Here is a 15,926-nt window from a genome sequence, read left to right on the forward strand (position 1 = left end):
AGGCCCCGATCTCCGCGGGGACAAAGGGCCCGAGACACCCCCTCCCAAGAAGCCCGCCTTCTCCCGGCCGGTCCCGCTGCCCTTCTGTCCGGTCTTGCGACCCCCTGTCCGCCCCCGTCTGGATCCCTCTCTCTCTCCTTGTATTCCTACCCTTGTCCTCTGTCCCTCAGTCTTGAAGTCCTGTCCCTCTTTCTGTCTGTTCCCCTTTCTCCTTGCCTCCGGATTCCCCATCTCTCCATCCTGCCTTTGTCCCCCACCTTTGTCCCCTGGTCTCTGTCCCCTTTTCCTAGGTCAGTCTGCCCCCTCCCCATCATCCCTATTCACCCTGGTCTCTTCCCCTGTATTTCTGCCCTCCCTCTCTGCCCCCATTCTCCATCTCTGCTCCTGTCTTGCTGTCACCCTGGTTCTGTCTGTCCCTTTTTCTCCGTCCCTCATCTGCCCCATCCTCTTGTCTCTCTGTCCCCTATCTTTCTGTCACCCATTTCTCTAGCCCCCCTCTGTCACCTATCTCCCTCATTTCTCCTTCTGTCTGTCCCACTGTCTTCCTGTCCCCTGTCTCTGCCTCCTCTCTCTTCCCATTAAACGTCCATCCCAGGATTCTCCATCCCCATCCTTCATTCCTCCATCTCTGATCCCTCTGTGCCCTGGAGAGGAATTGAGTCAAACAGGATAGCCTAAGGAGCCCTGCGGGGAACGGGCCGTGTGCATGTGTGTAGGCAAGGGGGAATGGAGAACCTTGGCATGTGGGCAGACACGTGGATTCAGCAAATGCCTCCCCAAACTGTCCCCACCCATTCACACACCCAGGCCATGACTTATAGAGCCCCCTCCAGGACATCCAGGGAGCCATCAACACACCCTTATAACACACTGTGGGAAGCCAGAGACCCTCAAGAGAGGGTGACCCTGAGGCTGGGGACAAGGTCAGGAAATGTCACCCAAACACTCACAGTCTCATACTGTGTGTGTCTTAAACCTACCATGGATTACCCCTTCCCTGGCAGGTTGAGCCACTTTGGGGGGAAACAGATGATTGGATGGTGGCTGGGCAAAAGCTGGAAGGCTTGATGTACCACAGGGATTTGGGAGAGGAATTATAACCAGGTGGCACAAAGCTGGGGACCTGCATTTAAGTCCTGGCTCCTGCCAATTGCCATAATACCTATCCCCGACCTCTCGGCTTCAGTTGCCTTTTCTGTAAAGTGAGGATGTTGAACTCAGTGACCTGAAAGGGAATGCCTGCTTGGTTGTGAAGGGCCTTCCAGCAAGTTGAGTGCCATGACACTTTCCTCCATCCAAGGTTTCAGGCAGAGCCTCCCTCACCTCTGGACAAGGTATGGGGTGAAGCTGATCTCACATACTCTGCCTTTCTTCTGTAGTCTTCTGTGGTTCCTTCTTAACTTTTATCAGTATCTCCTTTCTTTGCAACAGACATGCCCCAATTTCCCAGATGACAGCTTTGGTACTTTAGCTGCATTTCCATCAATTTTTAATTTGCTTTATTTTTTTTTAGGCTGAAAACCAGATTCATAGGCTCTTGGAACCATTGAATCCAGTAAATAAAGAATCTGTGTATTTAGAATGTTGACATCTTTAGGATTCTAGAATCTGGAAGTCTTTAGAACCCTGATACCTTTCAAGTTCTAGAACCTCAGTGTTAGTATTGTAGAATCTTGACATCTTTAAAATCCTGAAGCATGTCAGAGTTCTTGGATCTTGATCTCTCTGCCTTGAAGAATTCTTGACTGTTTAGAATCATGGGATTTGAGATTTTCTGAATCAAAATGTGGCCTCAGTTGACCACCTTCTCAGTTCAAGATTCCTTTCTCCAACGCTTCCAGCACTTTTGGGAGACAGCTAAGCCTTATCTATAGTTTGATTTTAAAGTCCCTCTTTCCTGTCACCCTAATCTTCTCTGTAAATGTCCTCTAAATTACATGGTGCAGGGCTTTACAAGGGGAGAGCAAGCTTGGTATCTTGGGAAGAACTCTAGGCTAGGAGCTAAGGAGTTGTGTCCCAGCCTCGCCCAGTTCATTGGTATAGTTTTGTCAGTCTCTGTCCTCTCTGAGCCTCACATTCCCCTTCTGTAGAGCCTGGGGCAGGGAGCTGGGGCACATGGCCTCCAAGGGCCCTGCCTGCTTTCCTTTTCGTTGGATATTTCTGAATGGTCTTGGCCATCAAGTTGTAGACGGCGTCAGTGGTCTCCACATTCCTCCTTAGTCCCTGCTTTCCTCTCTCACTTTACTTAGCCAGCAGGAACCGGAATGGGAGATGGAGTCTGTCTGTACCCTTTCAAAAATGTATTTGCTCTTTCCTGGCTTATTTATCTGCTAAGAATACCAGAAGAAGGTGGTGAGATTCATGGCAAAAGAAAGAAGGGTCCAAGATGAGCAGAGGAGAGGAATTGAGAAAGAGCTGAATTGCCTGCCCAGAGATGCATACAGGGAGAAACAGAGAGCCACAGCCCAGAAACTGGGCAGAACAGAAAGAAGCAACCAGATCTGCAGATACCAAGAAAGAATAAAGAGGCTGTTCGGAGTTGGGGAGCCTGTGGAGGGGGAGCTTGTGATCCCGAATAATGTTTCTCTCCCAGGGTGACTCACTTTTCCCTGCTAAAGTTCTGACCAGCCATTCTGAAAACAGGGGGATCCTCCCCTCATTGTGAGTCACCCCCCAAGGGACAGGTCCTGGGAGATTTCTATCACTGACCCCCACCCACCCCTGAGCTGGATGCTTGAGTCCCCAGCCTGGGGGTGGGGGTCAGGTTCCACCATGGATTTCAAGACCTTAGATAGAGCAGGGCTTGGGCTCAGGGGTGGGTTAATGTCGTGCGAGCCTGGCCTGTCCCGGTCTTGGGGAACACAAAGGCAGCTTTCTTTCTCTGGCTTGGTGGGGGGGTTGGAGTCAGTTAGACCCGCCAGCATCTAATGGCCTGTGGCACCAGGACCCAAGCACCCATGGTCTTAGCTTACGCAGACCCCAGGCCCATCAGAACCAGGCACCCATGCTCTTCTGCATACACCCAGTGGGCCAAGGGGGCAGGGGCAGAGCCTGGGCTTCTCCGGGAAGGGAGTGCATAGAGGGCACTCAGGGTGGAGGATCAGACAGGGGGTGCTCAGTGCAGGCTTGCACCCTTCCGGGAGCAGGAATTTATCCCCCAACCCCATGCCAAGGGTGAGTCCTCCAAAGGACTCCCCGCCTCCTTTCTGGGCATGAGGCCTGGAATCTAGGGAGTCCCGAATATCCCTGGAACGCGGGGGCCACAGGGAAGACTTTGTGTGTGAGGCTGCTGACTCACCCCAACGCCCCCACCTGATGCTTGGGTCCCCAGAGAGAAGGGAGACAAAGAACTGAGGAGGACAGGACTGTGATTCTGGAGGTTGGGGGCTGTGGACCTGGAATTGGAAGTTTCCAGGAAAGGAGAGGCTGGGGACCTGGACCTCGGGCCTGAGGGAGAAGGGCTGGGTCCTGGGATGCCTGGGTCTGATGGAGGAGGAGTTGGGTCCTAGACCCCTGGGTCTGATGGAGGAGGGGCCAGGGGTTAGGACTCCTGAGTCTGAAGGAGGAGGACTGGGACCTGGACTTCTGGGCCTGAGGGAGGAGGACTGGGTCCTGGGATCTGTGGGTCTGATGGAGAAGGAGTTGGGTCCTGGAGCCCTGGGTTGGAGGGAGGAGGGGCTAGGGTTTAGACCCCTGGGTCTGAGGGAGGAGGGGCCAGGGGTTCAGACTCCTGAGTCTGAGGGAGGAGGACTGGGGTCTGGACTCCTGGTTCTGAAGGAGGAGAGGGTTGGGAGTCCATACTTCTCGGTCTCAAGGGTGGAAGGGTACCGATTCGACTCCTGGGTCCTGAGAGAAGAAAGGACTGGGTGGGGGGCCCACTCCAGGTTTCCAAAGGAGGAGGGGCTGGGACCCTGATGCCTAGGTCCTGCGAATACAGGCGCCTTTACAAGGCTGAGCTGGGGAAGAATTGATGCTTTGTGCAAGGATGTTCGGACTCCGCCATTGATGGGGGGCTGGGGGGGGTTCAGTCAGGACGCAGGGATGTACCACCTCCCTAGGGGAGGAAGGGGGGAAGGAGGCAAGATGCCAGGAGCCCCCTGGGGAGCGGATACAGGGAGGGTGGCAGTGACCTTCCCAGAACTGTGACCTTGAGACTCCCTTGGGTATTCGCTGACTCAGGACCCAGGAAGTGCTCCCCCCACCTCGCTTATTCTCCGTGGAAACATCCACCAGCTGTGTACTCTGGACCCCTGGCTCCTGGGTCCAGAGGAGGAGGGGCTGGAGGCTCAGACTTCTGGTTTTGAAGGGGGAGAAGGCTGGGGGTTCAGACTCCTGGGTGCTGAAGGAGGAGGGGCTGGGACCTGGACGGCTGGAGCCTGGGAGAGGAGGAGGTTGGGAGCTAGATTTCTGGGCCTAAAGGAGGAAGAGGGGCGCAGACTCCTGGAAGCTGATGGAGGGGCTGGGAACCTGGACTCCTTGGTCCCGAGAAAGGAGTGTTGGGGAGCTGGACTCTGGGTCTAAGGACAGAGGATGCCAGGTTCCTGGGTGTCTCTACACATCACCTGCTCAGCCATTCTTTCCCAAACCCTCCCCTGTCCCTTTTTTCAGGCACCATCCCCATGACGACTCCTGGCTGTCAACACAGTTTAAAGGGCCAGTGCCCCAGTCCCAAAAGCTCAGCCCCTCTCTGACCAGAAAGGCCCGCCCCCCACCACCCCCCAACCCCCAAAACAAAAGCTCCTGGGACATTAATATTCCAGGCACAGACACTGTTGGTTACTGACTCCTCAGGAAGGGGAGGGAATAAAACAAAAGCCCCCCACCCTCACCCCATGTGCACCCTCAAGCAGAGAACAGTGGATAGATTGGGGGGGTGCGGATCCAGAGGTCCCAGTAGCTCCCAGGAGATGGTGAGTTTTGTCACTGACCTGCCTGAGACCCCCCCAAGCCTCATTCTCCACATCTGTAGAATGGGGGGCTAGCATTAGACTAGCTCTGAGGTCCAGGACCCATGGGTAAGCTTCTAGATACTTTTTAAAGCACCAGAACTTGCAGGCCCATTTCCCCAAGCGTGGGGGTCTTCCAGGAGCCTCCCTGAGCTGCAGGCACCCAGCTGATCCCTATGAGGCAGGCACTGGCATCATCTGCATTTTACAGAGTGGGTGATCTAGACTCCAGAAGGTTAGCACACTTGCTCAAGGTCACACAGATGGCACATGGTGGAACTGAGGTCAACCCGGGGTTTAAGATGAGACTAATGAAGTCCCAAAGGCGCCGTGAGGCTGAAATGAGATCCCGTCAGACACAGGCCCTTCATTCAGCAAGCTCCCCAGGTACTCACCAAGGGTCAGGCATGCGCTGGGCACTGGGGTGCAGCAGCAAACCCAGTGGGTTACCTCTCTGGCTTCGTGGAGTATACAGGGATGGGGGACAAACAGATAATATAACAGTCAGCAGGTCACTCAGTGACATTATTCTAGAAGATATAGACCAGTGGGGAGGAACTAGAGAGTGTTCTGGAAATGAGGGGACAAGAAGAGGTGAAGGTTGCTCTGCAGAGGTGTCCGAATTAGAACAGAAGGCAGCCCTGGGATGGTGGAGGGGCAGGAAAGAACATTCCAGACAGAGGCAAGAGCATGTGCAAAGGCCTGGGAGTGGGAGCAAGGGACCTCGAGGCCAGTGAGCACAGTGAGCATCGAAGTACAGGAGAGCCATGGCCAGGGAGCCAAGACAAGGGCCATGTACGACCTCGAAGGCCCAGGGAAGGGGTGGATTTTATTCCTAGTGTAACGGGCAGCCCTCAGAGGGTTTGTGTTGTTTTTGGCACCCGGGGTTGAATCCAGGGGTGCTTAACCTCTGAGCCACATCCCCAGCCTTTTTTTTATCTTTTATTTTGAAACAGCATCTCACTTAGTCGCTTAGAGCCTCACTAAGTTGCTGAGGCTGGCCTTGAACTGGTTACCCTCCTGCCTCAGCCACACAAGTTGCTGGGATTACAGGCAAGCGCCACCATGCCCACCCTCAGAGGGTTTTTTGTTTGGTTGGTTGTTGTGCTGGGCATTGAACTAGGATCTTGCGCATGAGAGGCAAACGCTTTATGAAAGACCTACATCCTCCTAGTCCCCAGCCTCCTGAAGGGCTTTAAGCAGAGAGGTGACTTGATCTGACTGTTTGAAAGTCCACTTGGCTTCTGTGTGGAAAATGGACTTGGAGGAGGCAGGCACAGGATCAGAGGGACCCACAAGTAGGCTCTCGAAGGGTCCTGGTGAGAAATGATGTTGGAGGAGGAGGGTGGCAGGAGAGGTAGACAGAAGTAAGTAGATTTGGTTATGTTTGGGGGTAAAATGGACAGATATTGCTGATGGACAGAGTGTTGGGGTGAGAAAAAGGAAGGGACTATGGGTAATTTTTAGATGTTTTTGGGCTGAGCAACTGGGTGGATGGTTGTCACATTTATTGAGGTTGTAAAAACTTGGGGAAGAATTTTTTATTTGGGGTATGTTAAGTTTGACAGTCCAGGAGGTGTTGGCAAATAAAAAATAAAAGAAAGAAAGAAAAAAGAAAAGAAACAAATACCAAACTTGACACCCCAATGAAATACTGGTTTAAAAGTGTTATCCTCAGTGCTGGGGTTGTGGCTCAGTGGTAGAGCGCTCGCCTAGCATGCGTGAAGCACTGGGTTTGATCCTCAGCACCATATAAATGTAAAATAAAGATATTGTGTCTACCTAAAACTTAAGAATAGATACTTTTTTAAAAAAGTGTTATTCTCTGGGCTGGGGTTGTGGCTCAGTGGTAGAGTGTTTGCCTAGCATGTGTGAGGCCCTGGATTCAATCCCCAGCACCACATAAAAATAAATAAAGTAAAAAAATCCATTGACAACTAAAAAATATATTTTAAAAAAAGTGTTATCCTGATACATAAAAAGTCCAGAGTAGGAGTCCAGGGTTCTTGCTGCAGCTCCACATCTTCACCAGAGACCCAGACATCTTCTGGCTCTTGGTTCCACCAGTCCTATTGCTCCTATCCTCATGGCACAAGATGACTACCAGAATTCTATGCATCACATCCTAGTTCCAGGTGGTATGACAGTGAACCAGTAGAAAAAGGATTTGTTCCCTTGTTCAGGAAGGAGACACAACACTTTTGCTTATATCCAATGGGACAGAAGTTTTTCACATAGCTCATCTAGCTGCAAGGGAGACAGAAAATAACACTTTCTGCTGGATATAGAGCAACCATAAAATACAATCAGGGTTATTTTACTGGGCAGAATGGATGTTTGGACAGGAAGCCAGCAGTCTCTTATTTCTATCCTGCAGAATTCATCTTTTCTACCCCTTGACCCCCAAATTAGGTTACCTATCCTCTTAACAGGAAAATCACACTTTGATGAGATATTTCATTGATTTGTGTATACTTCCCCATTACCTAAAGGCTTTCCAGGGTAGGGGCCTCATCTCTGGGTACCTAGTCCCTGAAACCTACTAGATGCTCAGCAAATACTCAATTGAATGAACAAAATCCTGAAACAAAATGTAAGAGACATGGATAGTTAACTGGCATTTAAAGACAACCAAATGTGATCATTTTCCTGCTTTGAGACCTCACTGACCTTTAGGATAAAAGACTTATCATTTGCAATCCATCAGGAGCATATCCCACAGCCCATGGCCAACACTGGACACTGCACCCACCAGCCAGGAGTGGATATGGATGCAGGATATGGAACCAGGGAGACCAGGTGCAGATCCTGGCTCTGACACCCTTGGCTGTGACTGTGGGCAACTCATTCCGTCTCTCTGGGCCAATTTTCTTACCTGTAAAATTGGAACTGGGACTTGAGGCCCTGTGTTTAATCCTTAGCCTTAATTAATTAATTAATTTTAGAAAATGGAAATTGGGAAAAATGGGGATTGAAAATAGCGCATGACTTATACAAGTATTGTGAAAATTAAATGGAAAATATGTAGGTAATGACCTTTAACACAGGGCCTAGCACAGCAGTGACCTGATCATAAGCAGTAGCTGTAGTAGTTGTTCTTACTTTGAAGAGGACAATGATGGTGATGGCAATGCTACTGCTGATTAGTCTTGGCTTTCCATTTTCCCTGTAGGCTATTTCCTCTGATAGTGTTAGGAATACTTTCCTCCCCCCCTCCCCCAGTACTGGGAATTGAACCCAGGGCCTCACATGCGCTAGGCAAGTGTCCTACCACTGAGCCACACCTCCCGCCCAACACTGCCTTTCTCACCCCACACCTTGTTCCTCTGATGATTATTCAGGGTAAGTTAACTGCTGTAATAAACAGGACCCCAGATCTCAATAGCTTAACAAAAAAGTGTATTTCTTGCCATGTCACTGTCCTGTATGGGAAGGTCACGGGGAACAGTCAGTCAGGGACTGGGGCTTCTTCTACCTTAACATTCAGTGTTCTTCTAAGCTCCCCAGAGTCATCTCCAGCCACAGAGCCTGAAGGATTGTGAGGGAGATGGTTCAGGTGGGGAAGAAGTGTTTCTGTCTTCCACTTAGATCCCATTGGCCAGAAATCAGTCACATGGTTCCACCCAAGTGCAAAGGATGCTGGGAAAAGTACCATAAGTTTGTTAGGTATCCATTAACTTTACAGTGGAACCGACTTCCCCAAATTTAGTGGCTCAAAGCAACAACCACTCTTTTTGTTCATGACTCTGGGTCCGAATCTGTGCTGGGTTGGGTGGGCAGACTTCTCTTGGTCTCAGCTGGATTCACCTGCATGGCTGTGGTCACCTGGTGATGCAGCTGGGGCTGGATGATCCAGAGTTGCTTCATGCCAGCAGAAGCTGGTTGGTGCTGGCTGCTGGCTCACTTTCTCTAGCCATGTGGGATCTTTCCCTTCCACGGGGCTAGTTGTGGTATCTTCACCCAAGCAGCTCAGGGCAGCAGAGAGCACAAGTGGAAGTAGCAAGGCCTCTCCAGGGCCTGTTATTTATACAATATCACTTCTAGCAATTTCTGTTCATCATGCAAGTCACAGGCCTGCTCAGATTCAAGGAGGCAGAGTAGGAGGAGGAGGAGGAGCAGCAAGTGAATTTGCAAAGGACATATCCAGGAACGGGAAAAATATGATGGCCATCTTTGCAGGCAAGCTACACTTGGTGCCCAAGTGTGAAAGATGGGATGTGGTGAATACATCAGCCTCCCACACCTGTGAATGCTGGCTCCCTCTTTAAGATCCAGATTCAATGGAGTTTTCTCCCAGTGTCTACTGTGACCACCCATCTCCCTGGGCGGTTCTAGTCTCCCCTTCTCTGGGTTCCCAGTGTGTCCTGTGTTGCCACACTAGGCATATACCCTAGATCTTGCTCAGGTCCTCTAGAGAACAGAATTTTCCCCAGGTCTCTAGATGGCAGGAAATGTTGGTGGAATGAACTGAAGGAGAGGGGAAGAAGGATTGGAGGGTTGGATGGAAGAGGAAAGAAGAAAGAAAAAAAATTGAACTGTAGCCTTCAGGGAGTCTCTTGCCTCTCTGTCTCCTGGTCCAGGTTCCGGACAAGAAGTACAGACAGAGAATGTGACGGTGGCTGAGGGCGGGGTGGCAGAGATCACCTGCCGTCTGCACCAGTATGATGGGTCTATAGTTGTCATACAGAACCCAGCACGGCAGACGCTCTTCTTCAATGGCACCCGTGGTGAGTGCTGGGGCCTGGGCTCCTGTATCCCCAAAGAGGACACTGCTGAGTCTGGAGGGAGGAAGGCTCTGGGGACCTGCACACCCAGCCCTGCAGGCAAGAAGGCCTGAATAACCTGGGTCCCCAAAGGGATAAATAGATGGACACCTCAGACTCAGGTATGGCTGGAGAAGAGGCAGAGGGCTGGACTTGGAACACCTGGGGCAGGGAGTGGAGGGGGTGGGGGGGTAGGCTTGAGGCCAGAACTCCTTGAGCTCACGCCTTCTCTCCCCTCTCTCTAGCCCTGAAGGACGAGCGTTTCCAGCTTGAGGAGTTCTCCCCGCGCAGGGTGAGGATCCGGCTCTCAGATGCCCGCCTGGAAGACGAAGGGGGTTACTTCTGCCAGCTCTACACGGAGGATACCCACCACCAGATTGCCACACTCACCGTGCTAGGTAATGGCTCCCCTCCTCAGACCCAGGCCCTCCTCTTTCTCCTCTGCTTCTCCTTCATCCTGAGACAATTTTTTTTTTTTTGTACCGGGGATTGAACTCAGGGGCACTTAACCACTGAGCCACATCCCCAGCCCTATTTTGTATTTATTTAGAGACAGGGTCTCACTGAGTTATTCAGCGCCTTGTTTTTTGCTGAGTCTGACTTTGAACTCACCATCCTCCTGCCTCAGCCACCGGGCCAGGCCCCTGCTTGTTTTTAACCTCTGGTCATCTGGCTCCAGGAGATACGGCCGGCCTTCCTGACTAGTTTCTGCATTTGACTCCTGACACCTGGAACCCAGGCTCCCTTTGGTCCCTGGGATCTGGCAACCTGGTTGCCTTGAGCCTACTTCGTTCTCTCCTAACCCCCTTCTCCTTGCGGCAGTGGCCCCGGAGAATCCAGTGGTGGAGGTCCGAGAGCAGGCGGTGGAGGGCGGAGAGGTGGAGCTCAGCTGCTTAGTTCCACGGTCGCGGCCTGCCGCAGTCCTGCGCTGGTACCGGGACCGCAAAGAACTGAAAGGTAGGTACCCAAGGCTGGATGCCAGCGAGGGGTGGGACTTGAGAAAGGGCGGGGCTTAGGAAGAATGCTCATTTAATGTGGGCGGGGCCCAGAGAAAAGTGCACACAGTTCTGACAACTAGCCCTTCAATATGCAGCTATTGAATGAACTGATGGATGAGATATGGGAGTGAAAGAGGAAGGGACTTTGGGAAGATGCACTTGAGCCCCTGGTTTGGGGAGGATTTGGAGGGAAAGAGGTGGGGCCCGTGGGTGGGGCGGAGCTTGGCAAATAGCCTATTTAAGGATTGGTGAGGGGGGCGGAGCCGAAATCCTGGCCTGACAGTGTCTCTGGTGTGGCGTGGCAGGAGTGAGCAGCGGCCAGGAAAATGGCAAGGTCTGGAGCGTGGCTAGCACAGTGCGGTTCCGTGTGGACCGCAAAGACGATGGCGGTATTGTCATCTGTGAGGCACAGAATCAGGCGCTGCCCTCTGGACACAGCAAGCAGACGCAGTATGTGCTGGACGTGCAGTGTAAGTGCCCAGCAGGCAGGGTCCTGGGGGGGGTCCCCACACCAGCCACCCTCCAGCATGATGGGGAAACCACTCCTCCTTCTTCCTTCTGCTCTCAGATTCTCCCACAGCCCGTATCCATGCCTCCCAGGCCGTGGTGAGGGAGGGAGACACGTTGGTGCTCACGTGTGCTGTCACGGGGAACCCCAGGTGAGCTCTAAAGCCCAAGACTCCTATCCTTAGAAGAGGGATAGGGACATAGACACCTGAGTCTCAGGAATGAACAGCCTCAGCGAACAGGACTTGGGGTTCAGACTTCTGAGTCCAGAAGGAGAAGAGGGTCTGGGGACCCGTATCCTGGATCCCGAGGAAGGAGGCTCTGGAGCCCCGGGCTCTTGTGTTCTCAGGATGCAAGGGACTGGAAGGGCTAATTCTTGAGACCTGGGTGACAATAGAAGCTGGGCCCAGGACTTGGTTTTCCAAAAAGGAAAGAGCATGGTGACAATGGAAGCTGGGCCTGGGACTTGCTTTTCCAGAAAGCAAGGGGCTAGTGGGAGCCTCTTAACTGGAGGTCTGGGCGGGGTTAGCTGCATGTCTAGAGAATTCTGAGAAGCAGACTTGGGTGCTGGCATGGGGTCCTAACTTTGCCTATAATTTACCCCTGCCCAGGCCAAACCAGATCCGCTGGAACCGTGGGAATGAGTCTCTCCCAGAGAGGGCCGAGGCTCTGGGGGAGACTCTCACGCTGCCTGGCCTAGCTTCAGCGGATAATGGCACCTACACTTGCGAGGCGTCCAACAAACATGGTCACGCGAGGGCGCTCTACGTGCTGGTAGTCTATGGTGAGCGCAGGCTGCGGCATGCCTGGGGGCGGGACTCAGGGCAGGGGCAGGGCGTTTAGGGGCGGGGCTTGGGCAAAGACTAGTGGTGAAGAGCTTGTAGTAGACTTATTACAACTGGGGGGCCAGACGGGGTTCAAATTCGGCTCTGCCTACTTTCTTCCTGGGTAAAGTGGAAATAGACAATATCCCCCACCTCACTGAGTGGTTGTTAAGATTTTATGAACTAAATATGTTAAACGATTGGAATGCCCCCCCACCCGCACAACATAGGTTGTATGTTTAGCACTTATTACCCTATAACAGGCCCCAGCTGAGAACTTTAAATACCCGGAGCATTTTAGGTGAAGTGGGAAGGGTCCTGTTGCTTGGACATTCTCTGGTGAGGGAAGGTGTCCTCTGCAGGACTGAGTCAAAGAAAAGGGATATACTGTCTCTATCCTCCGGGGAATGGAGGAAGAGGTGGGAGGGAGGGCAGGAATTGGGATCAGGCAATGTACAAAACAATAAGTATTCTTAAAGGAAGGGACATCTGGAAAGAGGGGAACCATGAGAGGGGACTACAAGGTAGCAGTAATTTTGAGGGGCAGGGTACATAAGGAGAGAGGTTATAAGCAGTGTGAGCTTAAGAGTTTGGCAGCGATGGAACCATTCTCTGATGACCTGGGCCTGCTCCGTCTCTCTGGCAGACCCTGGTGCCGTGGTAGAGGCTCAGACGTCGGTTCCCTACGCCATTGTGGGCGGCATCCTGGCACTGCTGGTGTTTCTGATCATATGTGTGCTAGTGGGCATGGTCTGGTGCTCTGTACGACAGAAGGGTGAGTGGGGGCGGGGCCTGAATTCAAGGAAGGGTGTGTGGGTTGTGGGATTCGGAAGGGGCGGAGCCTAGAGCTCAGATTCAAAAGAGGGCGGGCTTAGAGGCAGCGTGAGGGGGCGGGGCCTCAACCTAACTTCGAAATCAGGCGGAGATTCCAAAGAGGTCGTCTTGGTCTAGGACTCTGAAAAGGGTGAGATTTAGAAGCCCAATTAAAGGCAGGGATTTGAATAAAACAACTTATCTTCCTGATTGCTGGATTCATTGGGAGCACAGCAAGGGCACACCACCAAGCATAGGGCTAGGGTGGATCTTTCCATGAACTTTTGGAGCCTTCCTAATTCTGCTTTTACCTCCTTCTCTGCCACTGTTTTGCTCGTCACCGTTGCTATTCCCCGTCCTGTATGTTCCATTTCTCCCTCCTCTTTCACTGGTGTCTGTCTTGTTTGTCTTCCTATCTCCATATATTTCTTTACATCTCCTGGACCCACATGTATGTCCCCACTGCCCTGGGGTCTGTCACCCCTCAGGCTCCTATCTGACCCACGAGGCCAGTGGCTTGGACGAGCAGGGAGAAGCAAGAGAAGCCTTCCTCAATGGCAGTGACGGACACAAGAGGAAAGAAGAATTCTTCATCTGACCCTACCCCCACCCCAGGCCTGGACCTAGGCTGGGGTCCCCCCACTGCCAGCTGCAAGGAACCAGCAAAGACATTTACCAGAGTCTGGGATGGTGGGCTTCTCCCCCTCACCACTAACACCTCAGACGCTTGGGCAGGGATGGGGGTGTTGGATGCCTGGCCGGAAGTGAGGGCCCAGAGGTCTGGGTCCTCCCCAGGCAGGGGCCAAAGGTCCAGATCCCCCAAGTCCAGAGAGGGCAGTAGGGATTGGGTTGGGGGAAGATAACTGGGGGAAGGCCATGGCCCTCAGGCTACAGAACCAGGTCTTGTGGGGAGGGGGTCAGATTCTGGGAACCGTGGGGTGGGCAGGGAAGGGGAACACAGATTTCTTTGGGGGTCCCAGACCCCACGCCAGCCATTGTAAGAGTTCCACAGAGCTCTGGGCACCTCTTTGCAAAGCCATGTTTGCACGGTGGGAGGAGGGGTGGGGGGAGGGTTTGGAAACAGGGATTCTGTGTCTTTGTGTCATAACTTTGATGGGGGCAGTGAGGGAGACAGCCCCGACCCTTATCTCCAACCCCGCTTCCCCAGGTTCCTGGGCTCCCCTTCCCTCCACCTCCTCCTCTACCCCTGTCCCACCCATATTTGTCTTTCCACCCACTCCTGGGGGGGCCTTCCCCATCTCTCCTCCAGGCCCCCCGGGGAGAGGGAAAGGAGTTTGGGGGGATGTGTGGTCTCTATGGTTTTATATATAATATATTAAAAAAATCAAAAATCTGTATGAAAATATCAGATTGCACCCCTCCCCCCACTCCTGGCTTTTGGCCCCTTTTTCTTGTTTTAAAAAACACACACATTTTTGTACGGGGCGGGGAGGGGAACTGGGAGGGGGTTTGGCAATCCCACTAACCACCATTAAACTGAGGAGAGAACAAGTGTTGGGGTGGCTGTGTGTCTGTCACTCTGACATTAATCTCCAGGGAAACTTTCACTTGCATCTCATCCTGTCCCTGTCCTGCTCAAAACCTCTCCTTAGCTAGATCAATCAAAGCCCTTTAGTCTAATATCTCATTTATCTAAATTGTAGATGTATTATTTGAACTTTAGATTACAATATAACCGCTTACCAAAAAAAAATAATAACAACCTCTTACAAACCAGGGTGTGTGCCTGTAGGCTCAGCTACTCTGAAGCTAAGTAGGAGGATTGTCTGAGCCCAAGAGTTCAAGACCAGCCTAAGCCTTAAAAACAAAACTAGGGGCTGGGGTTGTGGCTCAGTGGTAGAGCACTTGCCTAGTATGTGTGAGGCACTGGGTTTGATCCTCAGCACCACATAAAAATAAGTGAAATAAAGGTCCATTGACAACTAAAAAAAAAAATTAAAAAACAAAACAACTAACCTCCATCAATGTGCCAGGTGTTGCTTAAATTCTGTAAAGTTCAGGGTGAATAAGACAGGCAAATGCTAGGTATTATAGGTAGTTTAGCATGTAATGCCAGATTCGTGGGACCCCAATAGACCTCCAGGAGCAGAATCTGATGCAATCACACAAGTCGTTATTGCAAGCTCGAGCCTGGACTCACAACCATTCCACACATTCACTGGCAGGAACAAGTTGGGTAGGGGTGATTGGTTAGTACAAGAGGGGGATTCCTTTGAACTGACTGGTTTAAGCCACGAGGGGAGTACATGCTAAACGACACGGTTTCCCAACATGTTATCAACTACCATAAACTACTGGGGGGTCATCTGGCATCCCAAGTATTTTCCCTGTCTCATGCTGATTGGTGGTTGCTAGGGGGTTACTATGAGTCCTCACCTAGCCTGAGTCAGGTCGCAGACCTCTCCTGTTATTTGCATTCAAACAACTCAGCAGGGTGGGTTTTTCCAAGGACAAGGGTCATGCCCCCTTCCTTGGACAAGCTTTGAGGTAGAAGCTTTTTTCAAAAATGGAGTCACATCAGTTTTTCAAGCACCAATCTGAAGTTTGATCCTGCTCTAGGTACTGAGCACCTAAAATGAAGACTCCATTTTTACCCTCATGAAGCTTTCCTGAGGAAAACAGACTCTAACTGAGGAATTATACAATGTCAGATTGTGATAAGGACCATTAAAGAAAAATTGTAGCTGGGCCTGGTGATACCGCTGGTTACCAGTATAACACTATAGAAGCACTCGAGGCAAGCATATAAAGCAGGGTTTATTTAAAAGGGTAACATAGACCTCTCCTTGGAGGGAGCAGGGGGCCATAGCTGGTATCCTGGTATCCCCAGAAGCAAGGGTGTTCTGCCTTTTTTAAATAGCTCTTAGGCTTCCTTTGTTCTCCTGCTCTCTTTTCCTTATCTCTCTCCTTCCTGCCTATGTGACTAGGCCCAGGAGACGCTCAATGAGATGGCCAAAAGGTGAGAAACAGGTGGGCTAAGTTGGAGTGATCTGGGCTGGAAGGGGGTGTGATTAACAACTCCCTGTAGGGACAGGTTACCTTAACAACAGGTTT

The 15,926-nt window shown here is 51.7% G+C and overlaps 1 protein-coding gene across 1 annotated transcript; it reads left to right on the forward strand.

The window, feature by feature from the left end:
• Positions 1 to 5,011: 5,011 nt before the first annotated feature.
• Cadm4 (cell adhesion molecule 4) lies at positions 5,012 to 14,363 on the forward strand. The gene is made up of 9 exons (XM_015497017.1): positions 5,012 to 5,015; positions 9,488 to 9,673; positions 9,955 to 10,107; positions 10,532 to 10,666; positions 11,013 to 11,177; positions 11,276 to 11,366; positions 11,826 to 11,998; positions 12,685 to 12,813; positions 13,340 to 14,363. Exons 1-9 carry the CDS (start codon positions 5,012 to 5,014, stop codon positions 13,447 to 13,449), a joined length of 1,146 nt encoding a protein of 381 aa, XP_015352503.1. The 3' UTR covers positions 13,450 to 14,363.
• Positions 14,364 to 15,926: the final 1,563 nt, after the last annotated feature.

Source organism: Marmota marmota, unplaced genomic scaffold (genome assembly GCF_001458135.2).
Source record: "Marmota marmota marmota unplaced genomic scaffold, marMar, whole genome shotgun sequence".
Taxonomy (NCBI): Eukaryota; Metazoa; Chordata; class Mammalia; order Rodentia; family Sciuridae; genus Marmota; species Marmota marmota.